The 15,028-nt window shown below is 37.2% G+C and overlaps 1 protein-coding gene across 7 annotated transcripts in view; it reads right to left on the bottom strand.

Moving 5' to 3' along the window:
- LOC139975527 (uncharacterized) overlaps nt 1-15,028 on the bottom strand; it is a 71,600-nt gene that overhangs the window by 6,243 nt on the left and 50,329 nt on the right. For 6 of the 7 annotated variants that reach the window (XM_071983519.1, XM_071983520.1, XM_071983524.1 and 3 more), the window contains 7 exons: nt 12,430-12,521; nt 9,392-9,518; nt 7,428-7,574; nt 5,825-5,842; nt 2,523-2,623; nt 998-1,192; nt 336-433 (listed from right to left, as the gene is read on the bottom strand). In XM_071983519.1, coding sequence (XP_071839620.1) covers nt 336-433; nt 998-1,192; nt 2,523-2,623; nt 5,825-5,842; nt 7,428-7,574; nt 9,392-9,518; nt 12,430-12,521 — 778 coding nt within the window. The remainder of the gene's footprint in view (nt 1-335; nt 434-997; nt 1,193-2,522; nt 2,624-5,824; nt 5,843-7,427; nt 7,575-9,391; nt 9,519-12,429; nt 12,522-15,028) is intronic. The other variant, XM_071983521.1, reaches the window with a different exon arrangement.

Here is a 15,028-nt window from a genome sequence, read left to right as displayed (position 1 = left end):
ACATGGTGGATTCATATTAACATTAACATATTACATTAACATATCAACATGGTGGATTAATGAATAACAGGTTTCACTTGCATCTGCCCAGTATTTCCTTTAATTAAGGATTTAAGGGTCTAAAATGGAACCTCCAGACTGAAACAAATTCAACAAAAAAAAAGCACTTTATATTAATCAGTGGCAAGGACGATTTATGGCAAAATGGACTTTTGGATGTACAGTTACACTAAAATGTTCTAAACTATACATGACTGCCCTCAAATTTAAGTTACTACAGGGAATTAATTTTTATTTTTTTTATTTTAATTATTCTTTTTTTCTCTTACTCTTACTTTTTGTTTTGTCTGTGAGCATCAGGGCAGGTTTTAGATCTTCTGGCAGTTGGTCTTCTCCGATATCGTCTGGAGGCTGCATCGGCATCATCAATAAACTGAAGAGAGTAAAGAGAGGTAGGGAGTGACAAAAGTACACCAAGCTTTTTACGGTAAAATTCTAACGATATCCGAAGAACAGGTTCTCTAGAAAAGTTTAATGTCACATGAAGGGGTGGATCCAGAGGTGGATCAGTTCCAGGGGTGGATTGACCCACTGGCTTGAAATAAGTTTTGCGGCTGTCGCCAAAGGAGTAGGTGTCGATGGTGTTGAATTACGAAAAGGTGCTAGTGTACACCATGGTACCGAATGCAGCGCTTCTTTCAAGGCACCTGCACCAGCTGTTGGCTGACTTAGCTGGGGGAAGTTTGTGCCCCAGTCTGCCCCTGGTAACACCACAACACCTTTAATTTCTTCCAGTAATCTCGTTGTTGAAACTTTCCGGGGAGGTGATGGCAACTGCCCACTTTTCTTTACAATGCATGGTCTAGGGTCATACGACACCCTATTGTGGAATTATATGTCTAAAAATACACCAATGTGGTTGAATGGTAGAATTTTGTCTCTGGCTGGCCCAAAATGCTTCAGCTTCAAATTCAAAATTGTTGTTTTCTTTACTCACTCGTCGATTCTCTCTGGCTGCCCCCAGGTGTCGCCGTCTATTCCACCATGGCCAGCATGGATGAAACTATTTCTGATCGGTATGCTGATATCGACCGTACTCAACGTACCCGACAACGAGGTCACTATCTTCCGTGGGAATTTACCAACTTTTCGAGTTCTCCTGTTTTGGCCCTTCCACCAAGCTTGATCGGCACTGAAAAGTCAAAAGAAGAAATTAAATCACGATTTTGAAGATTGAATCATATTTTGGGGGGTTTAGCAAACAGTGATTAAATCAAGCTTTGTGCCCACATTTCTCTAATTTAAGATAGTTTCTACAAACTAACTGCAGAGACTATTTGTTATAAACTTTAAAATATTAGAGTTATTCATTTAATGTTTTTTGTCTTATTTTTTTTTATCTTGGAAACAAACAAAATCTGATCTGATTTTATCCAGCCCATTCTCTTGGGAAATCAATTTTACCAAGTTTTTAGGGTTGTGACTTCTATTGACCTCCACACAACTATTGCAGACTTCGCGTGCATCATAAACTCAATCTACCATTTCCACGACAATATCACTGGTTTTACAAGTTTCGACCTTTGGTGAAATGGAAATAAAACTGAACCTGATACAAATTTCTCGAAGTTAAAACACTATATCATGAAATAATGTTTTCAGCAGGTAAACATGTCGTGAAATGAAGTAAGCAAAACAAAACCTTCTGGGCTTGTAATTGATGAGTTCAATCACTTGAAGAGAACAATACTTGTCAAAAAGTAAATAGTTCATTGACTGATAAGTCAGGAGTGATGGCCAGAGATTGCTCTTGCAAGACACAATCATACTTTGTATCTGTGGGTCATAACATTTATCTGGTAAGCGCATCGCAAAATTTTGCGAAAAAATAGTCGAATTGCTATTGACGTCCATAGATGTAAAGCAGTCTCTTTTGTACAGGAATCACAGTGTATTACAAGAGACCAAATTGAGATCCCTCAAATCTGCTATGTATATGCACAAAACAGAAATGTGAATGATAAATTATTGTCTGATTAAAGATGCAACTATTCGCGTAACAGAAATGGAAATATTACAATATATGGAACCTAATCAAAGATCTGTAATTTTCTACATGCTGATTGTGCATCTGCAATGTTGAAATATGGCATCACAAGTAGGACCTTTTGGCAAACCCCTCCATGTTTCACGATTTTTTGACCAGTTTAGATATTGTAAGGTTCCGTGGGCCGTATCAATAGAGTTCGGAGTCGCAGAGAATTGGCGTGCGGGCCACAAGCAATCTGTGCATTTCCCACGTTAGGTGTACGGTACATTAAGGTGACCCTCTTCATTGTCGGGGAAAATATTTAAGCCCACATAAACATTTAAGCCCAATAAGCCCAATAAAGCCCAACAACAACAAGCCCAATAAAGCCCAACAAACAAACACCCAATAAATATTTAAGCCCACTGCTAAAACGTAGGAAGCCAGCGTTGATGACCGTCAAAGCAAATTTAGCTGACAAATTTTGACAAACCTTCCTTCGATGACCGTTACAACATCTCCCTCTTCCAGGTCCAGTTTATCTGATTCCTCCAACTTCAAGGTCTGTATGGCTCTCATTTCAAGAGGATGCATCTGATTATTAAAGAATAAAGAGATAAATAAGTAAATAAATCAATTAAATAAGTCCAATGAATGAATCAATGAATCAATCATCAACGAATGAATGAATGAATAAATTAATTAATAAAATATATATATATATTACAAAAGAAATAAATAAAAAATAAAAAAGTACTTTATATATATTTATAAAGTATTTAAACTTCAAATGGTTCCTTTTTAAAGCGATTATTGTACAAACAAAACAAACACCTCACCTACCTCCTCCTCCCCCACCCCCCACCTAGAAAAAAACATTTCAGTTTTTTTTTCATTTAAAACCACATTTCAGTTCATCTGCTATCATAGTTTTAAGTTGAGATAATATGATAAAAGTTAAATAAATTAATTACAAAAATTAGTCAATCAAAAAAAAATAATATATATCTATATATATATCTATATCGATATATACATCTATATATATATATATATTGAATATATTTATATATCTATATATTGTATATATATATATATATATATGAAAACTTAAAAATAAATAAATAACCAATAAATGAAAGAAATCCAAAACAAATCAATTTAAGAATACTTCCATTATAGCTTCAAATTTCAATGCATAATTTGTCTTTTCTTTTTCTTAATTTATTGATTGCTAAGCGAACATGCAACTGCCTCTAATTTTGCAGCTGAACAATTGATTCATTTAGTTTTACACCTACAAAATGCACTACAAGTCATCGGACTTCAGAGGAATGCATTTCTTGGTTTCAAAGTACACAACATCAGGTTCTTCTTGGAAATTAATCCATTCAAACATTACGTTACTAATACTGATCCTTCTTAATAGCAGAATTTCTCACGAATATTTTCCAGGAACCATGTTACTATTTCGAGAGGGTACTGCACTTTAAACATGAATCTTTGAGGAAAAACTTCCAAGCATTCCAACCTTGCAATCCATTAAGGCTTGATTTACGAGATGAATCTTCGACTACTGCTTGACTATACAGTAGTTACGAGCACACTTTCAATCCAACAAGCCATCAACTCGGTACTAAAACTATCCCAGATATTAAACCCTGCCCTCGATAAACGACTTCCCTAGATAAAGAGAGACTGCATCGTATACCTCGTCCAGCTGAGAAAAACTAATTTCAAAAATGTGATTCTAAGACCAACATAAAAGTAACTCGTCAAAATTCTGTAACCAGGGGCAGGTTGCCTTTTTGGTTGTTGTCGTGGCACCGTTAGTTGTGTGAACAGCAGAAACGTTGAAAAAAAAAAATTAAAAAAATATGCTGATGATTTTACTCAAAACCGTATCCTCTCGCCTCTTTAAAGAAACTTCAATTGGTTATCAGCAGTACTCACCAAACAAAACATTGACTTTTTTTCCCATTCTATTCTCGAGATGATAACCACCTAAATGTTTTACTAAAAAGTATAACAGACTTTACTTTTTAATACTAGTACATATCTCCTAATCAGGATGCACTCCTCTGTGATATGTGAAGTTTTGGATCATAATTTCCATAGCAACTCAAGAATCGAGGAGGCCTTCATCCCTCCAAGTACTGTACTCCACTTTACATACTCCACTTTAGGAACACAACAACTGCTTGAGTTTTTCAAGGTCTGTTTGCTCATTTTACACTATGTTACAGAATGATGTTAGCACTCTCGTGGAGGAGGTCCTTATGAAGTTTAATAACTCTCCTAAGAGAACATTACAGAATTGTAATTATTCCAGTGATCCAGAATTATTACAGAAGGAATTAAAATTTTAGGGGATTTTTTTTAAATTTTACCTAAAATTTTAAATTTTACGGAAAAGGATTAAATGCCAAGAGGAAATTTATCCACCCGAATACAAATAAAACCAATGGAACAATTCTGAAATATTTTGTTTTAAAGCTCCCAATAGGAGTTAAGTCAAAGACTATATAGGTTAATGCCATAGAGCTCTAACCATGGTTTCATTCATACGTTTGAAAGCAGAATCACACAAACTGTGTCATAATCACATGCAATGTTCCATCAGTGGGGATTTTTGAAATTCAGAGTAACTGTGTAAGGTGAAATTCACAAAAGCTTGTCTGCGCATTCTTAATGAGTCGGAGGTTTTACCCAAGAGTTAATCCACGACTACGATCGGCAGATTAGTGACTTCCTGGATGTTCTTTTGTTTATATAAATGCTCACAAGGGATCATGAGCTTCTTAATTTCATAAATCCTTCACCAATTGATTAACATATTGACTATGGCTGGTATTAACATTTCATAGCTTGTTCAAGGAGGCTGGCAGTGCAGTGTGCACTTGTAGTAAGACCCAGAAAATAAATGTTTCAAAAGAAATGAACAAAAATTAAAAAAAAGTACAAAATATATACGAAACACCATACAATCCCCCCACCAGGCTAATGCTACTGTCGTCGATACAAAACAGAGCGACTGGCGTTTGTTTTACACAGACTGTACAGTGATGAAACAAGTATGTTATTGCTCATTCAGCATGTGCAGTGTTTTTGTTGTGTTAATAGGCAAAATTGTTGCAAAGAGCATGATTATCTAAAGGTGTATAGACTGCACACACCTCGACTACTGCACAAGTGACATTGTAACTCATAACAAATGCTGTTTAATCTGGCAAACACTGAACATGTAAGAGTAAGCGCGAGGACGCGAGTCTTGAAACGAAACGTGTAGCACCATCGAAACAGAACTCGGAACAAGTTTATGACGATGGTCTCCTTCAGATGTGAAAAAATACTGCGTGAAGGTGTGAAGTACTTTTAATAACTTGCCAACAAACCGTTACCGTGGCTTGAAGAGAAACTGAAAGAGCATGCATCTTTGAAACAAAAAACAATTAAAAAACGAAACTTTTCACTTCTGTTTTTAACGTGGCAAACGAAACACACCCGACGTGATTTGACTAGCAGGAGCGGATGAAAATGCATCTTTTAAAACGAAACAAGTTAAACTGAAACAGAACTGCTAGAGCCTTATGGCGATATTCTTCTTAAAAATGTGAAAAAATTTATTTTAGAGATGAGTCCGATTAGAAACAAACGTAATTTCTTGATGGCATGCCCGTAGAAATGAGAGAAATGAATCGGTGAACAATTTAGAGGTGGAAAAGTAAAAACATAGTCGACTTTTATTAACGCTCTTTGAGGAAAATCGATTGCTTCTCCGCTTTGTATACTTACAAGCTCAACCTCTGTTTTCTAAGCGATTCAAAGAGGAAATACAAGTGATACAGAAAAGGAGAAGGATTAAAAAAAAGATAGCACCGAATTAGCACATAAACTAATTCTGCATCGACCAAAGCGATTATACCATGGGAGCAAAGGATGGGTATATAGTTTGGACGGTTTAAGGAAATATTTGTGGCAAGAACTGTATAATTTGTGTATGTCTGTGTGTGCTGTGTTTATAACAATATTCAAAATCATTTACTCACATTGACTTACAATATTAGAAACCTAACTTCAAATGCACAGCACCCAATAAATTTTCCCTCTTTCATTGGTGTGGCTACTTATCGGAGAACGATTTATATATTCTGGAAAATCATCATTCATCCCGTACTGACAGTGCCTCAACCTTGTACGTTACCACCTGAGACCAATAGGTAGCACACAATAGCTGGCACACAACATAGCAACATTCCTATCGCTACGTGGATAACATCAATGTTATTTTAAGTGGTACTTACAGTGTGAGGTATGACAACACTAATTTGGGAATGTGGGCCAGGGGATGGGGGGGGTGGGATAGATGGTTAGTAGTTGGTAAGAAAATTAAGATTTCCTGTTAGATACATGTTTTGATATTATACCAATCTGTTGTGTTCCATATCCATTGTAATGATCAATTAAAAGGGAACAAGCACCCAACTATCATCTTTTGGCTTTATCTGACAGAGATCTTTGTGAAGAAGAATTCTCCCAACCAGCTTAGAAGAAATCTTGTTCCGTTTGGAAGATATACTACTGGAAGAGTCTTGTCTGGGAACTGTCATTTTTTAAATCTGCGATGTCATAATGTCACTAGGATATACGAAACCTTTTACATTGCCTTAGTCTTTTACCAGATTTCAAGGAAGCATGTGCACAGTTTTGACACTGAAACCAATGGTATATAATTAGGTCATGCAAACAGCCTCAATATTTTTTTGATTTTTTGATTCAGGGAATCATCAAAAAATTAACTTTTGTATTAAATAAAGGAAAAGAGACATAAACAATTGAGGCACATGTGGCTCGATGATGTTATATTTAGACTTGATCAAGTCTTCAGCCTTGTGTGTGAAAAAATATTGAAACTCTGTGATATCTCCCAAGATAAAGAAAGGAATAAGACTATTCTTAGAGCTGTTTGACAGAATTATTCATGCCAGTGATGCCTATCACCTAATAATCATAATAATATTTGATTTCTATATAAACTTTACACCAGCAATAGGTCTCAAAGCGCTTTACAGACGTTATATTACCCCTGGTCAATGATAACCTGTCCCAGAGACAATCCCTCCAGTCGCCAGCAGTTATGTACTGCGCCCAATGACAAGTTACCTCACAGGTACCCATTTAACCCCAGGGGTGGAGAGCGGCAAGTGAGATAAAGCATCTTGCCCAAGGACACAACATAATGAACTAGGCATGAATCGAACCAGCAATCCTTGGACTATGAGTCCAATGATGGTTGGGTTTTGCTTTGTGTCGCCTTTTAATATATTTATCTACGGAATACCATGTATCGTCTGTCCACACGCCTCATTGACCTTTGTCCAGGTCTGCTGATACTTACAGTGGTTAGGTCCTCTTTGAGTGATGCGAAGGCTGGTCTGTCTGCTGGGTTGGCCTGCCAACACTGTTGCATTATCCTATAAACACCGGCCGGGCAATCGTCCGGCTTCACTAGTCTCTCTCCCTCTATGTCAATCTTCTTCAAAATCTACAAATTATCGGAATGAACAGTCTTGGGTTTAATGTATGTAGAAGTATTTATCCAACAATTTCAATAGGGTTCCTATACTCAACAAGCTGATTCTACAATACCACGTATGAAGTTCTACAGATACATACAGGATGCGATACAACATTGTCAACGGCTTTCTGCGGTCGATTCATTAGAGGGTTCTAATGGTCCCCTATGTTTTTTGTGTTTGGGCTCTAAAGTGGGTATGACTTCCATTCTTATAAACACTCCCAACCGCTAACAAGAACCAGACGGATATGACTCATCCCGAAATGTCCGATCCGTAAAGTTCCGATGTTTACACGGCTTCCTCCCAGTAAATTGAACATTAAATTGAAGTATGTTTGGTTAAAGATTTTAACAATGGAGGTGACTAAAACTTTGCATCCCACCTACCCTGTAATTGTCTTGTGTAGGATAACACTAGGGGTGTTGACAAACTTCTGGCACGCGTCACACGGTCGGATGAGAAGTTGAAAGTAATTTATATTGACCGTGAGAAAGTCGACAAGGCGAACGAGTCAAACACTTTCAAGTGATGCCTGCCAAGCTTTGATATTGACTCAAGTTTTTTTGTTTGTTTGTCAGTTCGTTGTAACTTATCGTGATATGTTGTTCTAAAGGTCTAAACCTCTGCTCATGTTCTTTCTAAAAGGGCATTTCAAGCTGTGACTCATGTCATTGCTACTCTGTTGACACCGTCCAAGAATATTCCTATCCGATGTTAAAACTGTACAAATTCTCGACCGATGAATGTTACAATGAACAGAGGGGTACACGGCAACGCTTAACAAGACAGCGTCCTGGAAGTCTGTATCCCGTAGGTTAAGAAAACACGGTCTTGAATGTGGCGGAGGGGCCACGCTTGCAAAATTATTTCTTTAATGGTCCACTTTACTATCTTTCAACAAAAATGACATGACACAAATTTCAAGGCCTAAATACTCAGGCACTGCGTCAAAAGTAGGGTGTTGAGGGGGGCTGCAGCATCCTGCAGCCAGGCTGCTAATGACATCATCTATTGTACTCTGCAGTTTCACACAATAGGCACTGCTAATCTCTATTGTTCTAATATTGATGCAGCCTAGCTGCTAATGACATCATCTATTGTACTCTGCAGTTTCACACAATAGGCACTGCTCATCTCTATTGTTCTAATATTGATGCAGCCTGGCTGCTAATGACATCATCTATTGTACTCTGCAGTTTCACACAATAGGCACTGCTCATCTCTATTGTTCTAATATGGATGCAGCCTGGCTGCTGGGCTTTCTTGCAGCTGCTGCAGCTTTTCTTTTGGACAAAGTTCTTTTGTACGACACCTCTGCCATCTTTTTGTTATTCTTTGAAAAGCTGTCCAGCCTTTCTTCTCCAAATTCTTTTCGTAAGTTTCCTTTGCTTTACAAGAGAAACTTGAAAACGAACGCATTATTGGACAATATTCTTTATTTTACAAAGGACTAGAATTTTGGTGAGGTGTGACCAACTGTCAGTGAGAGAGTGTCCCAGTTTGCAGTTTCACTTCGTATGCACATGGAAAAACAACTGGGACATGGACATACAGAGACATCGAGGGCAATGTTGTCACTGCAAGACTCGTTTGGTTCAAAACTTATAAACCCACAGGAACGAAATACTTTATCACCAAAGTTGAACATTCTGTCTTCGCATCCCCTTGTAACAAATTTTATTTTCCTGTTTAATCCAATTGATAAGGTCATTTAACCCTCACACACAAAATCATATATCTATATATATAAAACCAATAAACACAAAACGAAAAAGCAAGTTACCTGTGCACCGTTATTCAAAGGCCATGGCGTCTCTCCGTATGAAAATATTTCCCATAGCGTGACTCCGAACATCCACACATCGCTGGCATGCGAGAACTGTTTCCGCTTCAGGCTTTCGGGAGCACACCTGTAGGTAAGGGAAGCAAGAGAGGGACTTGAAACATGAGACCACAACCACCTTATGGTATTTCATCGCTTTCTTATCATATAAATGATAAATAAGTTTCCGATTTGTCATCGGCATAACATTATTCATAACAAAGGGGGATGACAGTGACTTCAGGTTAATATGCAGTTACTATTGTTTTTCTAGTGTCCTATTTATACTATACCACTTTGTTCTATTGTTCTTATGTATAGACGAAATAAATGAAATGAAAGGTGAAGGGTTCATGAATGGGCTGTCTACAAAATATTTCAATCTGACCTGCAAAAAAAAAAAAAAAAAAATTGCCTATGATCTTACACTAGTCTGGTAAATTGGCTCACGGGGCCTTTACGAGCCTGAAACATCTTACCGGTAAATTTCTCAATCAGGGTATAATAGGAAGCATTTTGATTCTGTCTGGCGCCCTTAGCTCCAATTAATTGTTTTGTCCAGCTCTTGTAGAAAATTAATCGAGAACCCCAGATTTGATTGGTATGTCAATAATACTCTTTTGAGAAACACGTAATTAGGAATAAGGCACAAAACGCAAAAAAAGCATAAAAATGTCTCAAGGTACGGTACCGTAGTTTGGAAGCATCTCGGTAATTTTCGTATACGTAAATATTTTTCTGCATTGTTATCAGAAACTTGCACAAAATCTATTTAACCTATTGAAGATGCTCCATCTAAAACAAAATGTATCAACCTTCTCCCTCCCCCTCCCCCCGCCCCAAACCTACTCCTTTCCTGGTAAGGCAGCACTAGTTTATCCAAATTGGTCGACAAATTTCCTGGCTTCAAAGCAAATTTAAGCATTTCCTTTCTGCTCGTTCACTTTCCCGTCTGCCATTTTATAACCGTTACTATCCAGCGAGTTTAATATTAATCGAGTTAAAACGCAATGTTCAACAAACTGCGACCTTATAATATCGAGACAAATTAAATCACTGCCCATATTTTTTTGAAAATGTTGTGATCTGTATTATTGAGCAAAAACAGTGAAATATGTCACCATCATTAGTGCCAAGTAGGTCAGCACATCAATCATTTTTTGGTAATTTTTTTGCTGCATCGGTCAGTCGCGGAAGGCCTTTTCTCGAAATGAAGGGGATGCAGTCCAAGAGGAATCGATTTAGAGGATTGACGTTAGGGCGGTACTGCAATCTTGATATGGCACGGTTAAAAAAAAAAAAAAACAGAACGCAAAAATGCATTGAAGTTTCGATTACTTCATTGCAATAGACTACTGCCCATTCACCAGAAACAGCAAATATAAATGTCCTGATTTCTACCATGAGATACAGCACTTACTGTATCATGTTTAAATGGTTTCCAGAGTTTGACTACTGGTGACCCAGATGACCTTTGACCTCTACCAAAAGCAATTAAGTTTTTCTATTCAATATAACGCATGCGCATGCCACTTGTAAACACTATACATCTCAAGTGAAATCTACATGCTTCCTAACTTGAGATGTAGTGTTTACAAGGTTTTCAGTGTTTGACATCTGGGGACCTCAGATGACCTTTAAACCTCCACGTTAAAACAATAAACTTCTTCTTAATATGATTCATGCACATGCCAAGTATAAACAAGATTTCCACAATTTGACCCCTGGTAATGCCAAATGACCTTTGATCTCCACCAAACATAATAAGGGTCTTGAACTCAACGTGTCACAACTACACACTAAATCTGAGATCAATCCAAGCTTTCCCTCATGAGATTTCATGTTTACAAGGTTTCACAATTTCACCCCTGGTGACCACAAATGACTTTTGACCTCCACCAAAAACAAGAGACTTCTTGAACTCAATGTGGTACTTCTACACACCAAATATGAATCTGGTCTGACCTTCCCTTCTTGAGATATTGTGTTTACAAGCTGGACGTCACAAACGCTCTCACCCACACACACACACACACACACACGCCATCATGAATGCAAAGGTTACGATTATCATCAAAACCAAAAAGAGTTATAGAGTAATATATCTGGCTACTGTTGATTGGGCAAACTATTAAGTTGTTGAACAGCAGGGTTCTTAACGAGCAATAACGACCAAACTGGCAAATTTTCTGGATTTTTTTCGGGTTGTTTCTCAGACAACCAAGTCTATCTGTTTTGGTCGTCCCAACGGTAGCAAAATTTTAAACCAAGAATGAATGTTCAACAGCTTTGGGGCAAGTGAAACTCACTCTTGGGTGGATCCTAAAGTAGGCCTGCCACTACTTTTGTTCCATTTTCAGAATCTCCAAAGTGAGATGGAGGGTGACAACAATTAATTGTGTCACCTATTCGGAGGGATTAAGTTGCAATGCAACCCTGAATTTTATGCAAGTGACCTAGTCGTCCAGCGGCCAGCCTCCAAGGCAGATTATTGTCCATAGAGAAATTTGGTCGTCTCGGACTACCATCCAAAAAAATGTTGCCCTGGTTAAACCATGCAAATGAATGAATGAATGAATGAATGTTCCCTGAGTGGCAAACCTTCCTTTAATGTAGTTTTTATAATTGTTAAAAAACAATGTCGTTCATTCCAACAGATCTTTCCATGTTGGAAAACGCAATGAAGTCCCTTTATGTGCTTTATACCAGACAGAGGTTGCCGCATGACTGGAATGAGACCACCAAGCACTTACAGATGGCCTCCATAAGCAAACAGCAGTTCTTAAATTTTGAAATTACACATAAAAAAACAAAAAAAACAAAAAACTGTGCTAATGCTGCTTTTAATGTTCGTTTTCCGATTCATCGGTTCGTGAATGTAACAAACGTAGCAAACCGGTTTCGGAAGGAATTGATCGATAGCGAGGGGAATATTTACATTCATTACTGACTGACATTAACAGCTCCTGTTAATGTTCTGTTTGAGAACGGCTACTTACCATGCAAACGGTACTTTGTGATGTTGAGTCATAACATAGGTAGTGTCTTCTATAGGTAAGGCTCTCATTAGACCAAAATCTCCAATCTTTATCTGTTTAAAACAAGATAGAGGGTGGGAAAAAAGAAAACAGAAAAAAAAATAGATTTAATAGAGCTGTAAATGACAATATTAGTTAGAAGAAGGCAAATTCAAGCCTGGAACAGTAAAATTACCCTTCAAAATGCCTTGTCCTACTCTTATGTGTAATAAGAAAAAAAGGTCTCTTTTTTTTAGATTTACAAATATGACCAAAAAAAAAAAAGATAAAACTTACAGTATGAGTTGGAAGAAGGCAAATTCAATCCTGGAACAGCAAAATTACCCTTCAAAAGTCTTTTCCTACTCTTATGTATTATAAGAAAAAAGAGGTCTCTCTTTTCTTGAGATTTACAAATATGAAACAGAATGCTAAGGTAACCATATCATGTCTCTGATGGCTAATATCCTGCAAAATATCTCTTTCCTAAACCCACTTTTTCATCACGGCACTCCAACTTTTCAATTCTAAAGTCCTCTCATGTAATTATTTGGTGATAAATCAGTGGATTACACAGCAAAAGTGCAACGACGACAAACCCAAAAATACAAAATAAACATGACTCGAATCATCCCCCTCCCCCACCCATCCCCTCTCCCAAATCCATAATGCACATGCCTCCAACAATCAAACATAACTAATGAGGAGACATCAATTATATATTAAATCAATCACAATTTCTTGTTTTTCATGACAACTACTAGTTTGTTCATATATATAGAGTACAACATTGAGATACATAATCACATTGATACATCCATTGCTCGGTTAAGTTGTACTTTTTTATTTTTAATATCACAAATGTGTACATCTTCTCCGACAGTAAATGGACGAGGAAAATTCAGGTAATGATTATGCTTTTGCTAGCGGACAATTCTAACAAGAATTGGGTAGTTTGCTACACAGAGTAAAAACAATTCCATTGTAGAGTTGTTTGTTTCTATATGAACATATAACATTTTCAGAATTTTTTTGTGATATTTGAAAATCAATAAGAAATTACTGCACTAAAATGTCAACAACACTAAATGCCCATTTGGTAGATTGCTATTCAGCTGTAACAGATAGTAAGGGTGTACAGAACAAAACAAAGGGTGACAACGGCAGTGAAAGCCATGACAAACTGGCTAATTATTGGGAATTATAACCGGCAATTAGTATTGCGTGACTGAGCAGAATCAAATTGCTTAACAAACTATCACCGGCAGATATCGAAAGCTTTTAGTATGAATTTTACAAAGCAAAATAGAATTGCTAAAACTAAAAGTTGTCACTAACACATACCCTAATGACATATGCAAATTAGTTTATGATGTTATCGTGGCATACTCCATGTAGTCTACAACAATCCACCCCAAATGTTCTCCTGCCTCAGGGAAAGGGCCAAAAAGTATCAGGAGAACATCTTTTCGATATGTTATCAAACTAAAATCTGCATTTCATTTAATGGCTTGGATGTCACAGAACACAAATTAAAGTACATGTGGTACAAAAATTGGGGTCAATTGAGACAATTTTAGATCACTTTAGACCTCCGAGGAACAGGATACGAAAATTGTTTACTACTGAGTATTAAAGAGGTGTATTTTCCAAGTGACGAAAACTTCAGGTTCTCATAGCGAATAACGGAGTGAGTATACGCGGTCATGATACAGACACTTGATGATGTCGTGAATGGCCAACTTGTCAGCTATCCAGTGATGGGTAGGGTTTAGCTAGAGAGAACTTCTATCTAGACTTAGGGACCAACATTACTCTGAGGATTTAATGTGTAAGTCAATGGGGCAATTGTATAGTGTAAGTGTATGCTACCTTATTGCAGACTGCAGGGTGCACAGAACATAAATCAGGTATCATTAACATAACAGGGCCAGCCACCACAACATTGGCTAACATTGGGAATTACAGCCAGCCTTTAAATCATCTCATCTCCCAACTGAAAAGTATGAAAAACATTCCAAGCCCAGACCCAACCTTTCAGGAATAACCACAGTTAATCATAAGCCACAAAACTCACCAGGACTGCTCTCCTTAATGGAATCCACAGATCTTAAACCATTTTCTTTTTGCATTTCATATTTTTATAATCTGTTAGGTCTTTACCACAAACTTTTCTATATATCATTTATTTCATATATATATATATGTGTTTTTTAACTGCCTCAAGCTCAGCCCTGACCTTAACTTCAGCATCAGTTCTGAACTGCATGCTTTTGGTTTGCTTATTAACAGTGGGTGTTATTTTTTCCACATGGTCTCCACTTCAACATATGACCCATCAGAACTAGAACTTACCCTGGTGCCTTCTTAAAGGGTTGCTCAGATAGCAAAGAATATCGGTATATCAGATTTTAAATAACGAATGAAGTATCATTTGTTTTACATGTATCAGGCAAATATCTAGGAGGGTGGAGGTGAGTTGGGATGTAAATATCTCCCCCCTCCCTGCCCCCTGCCCCTGTTAAACCACAAATAAAAAAATTAAAAGTGATTATAGCAGAGCCTTGAGTGTAGAACTAAT

Source organism: Apostichopus japonicus, chromosome 11 (genome assembly GCF_037975245.1).
Source record: "Apostichopus japonicus isolate 1M-3 chromosome 11, ASM3797524v1, whole genome shotgun sequence".
In the NCBI taxonomy this organism is placed as follows: domain Eukaryota; kingdom Metazoa; phylum Echinodermata; class Holothuroidea; order Aspidochirotida; family Stichopodidae; genus Apostichopus; species Apostichopus japonicus.
Note: the sequence above shows the minus strand (reverse complement) of the source record. Positions and strands in the feature narration are given on the sequence as shown.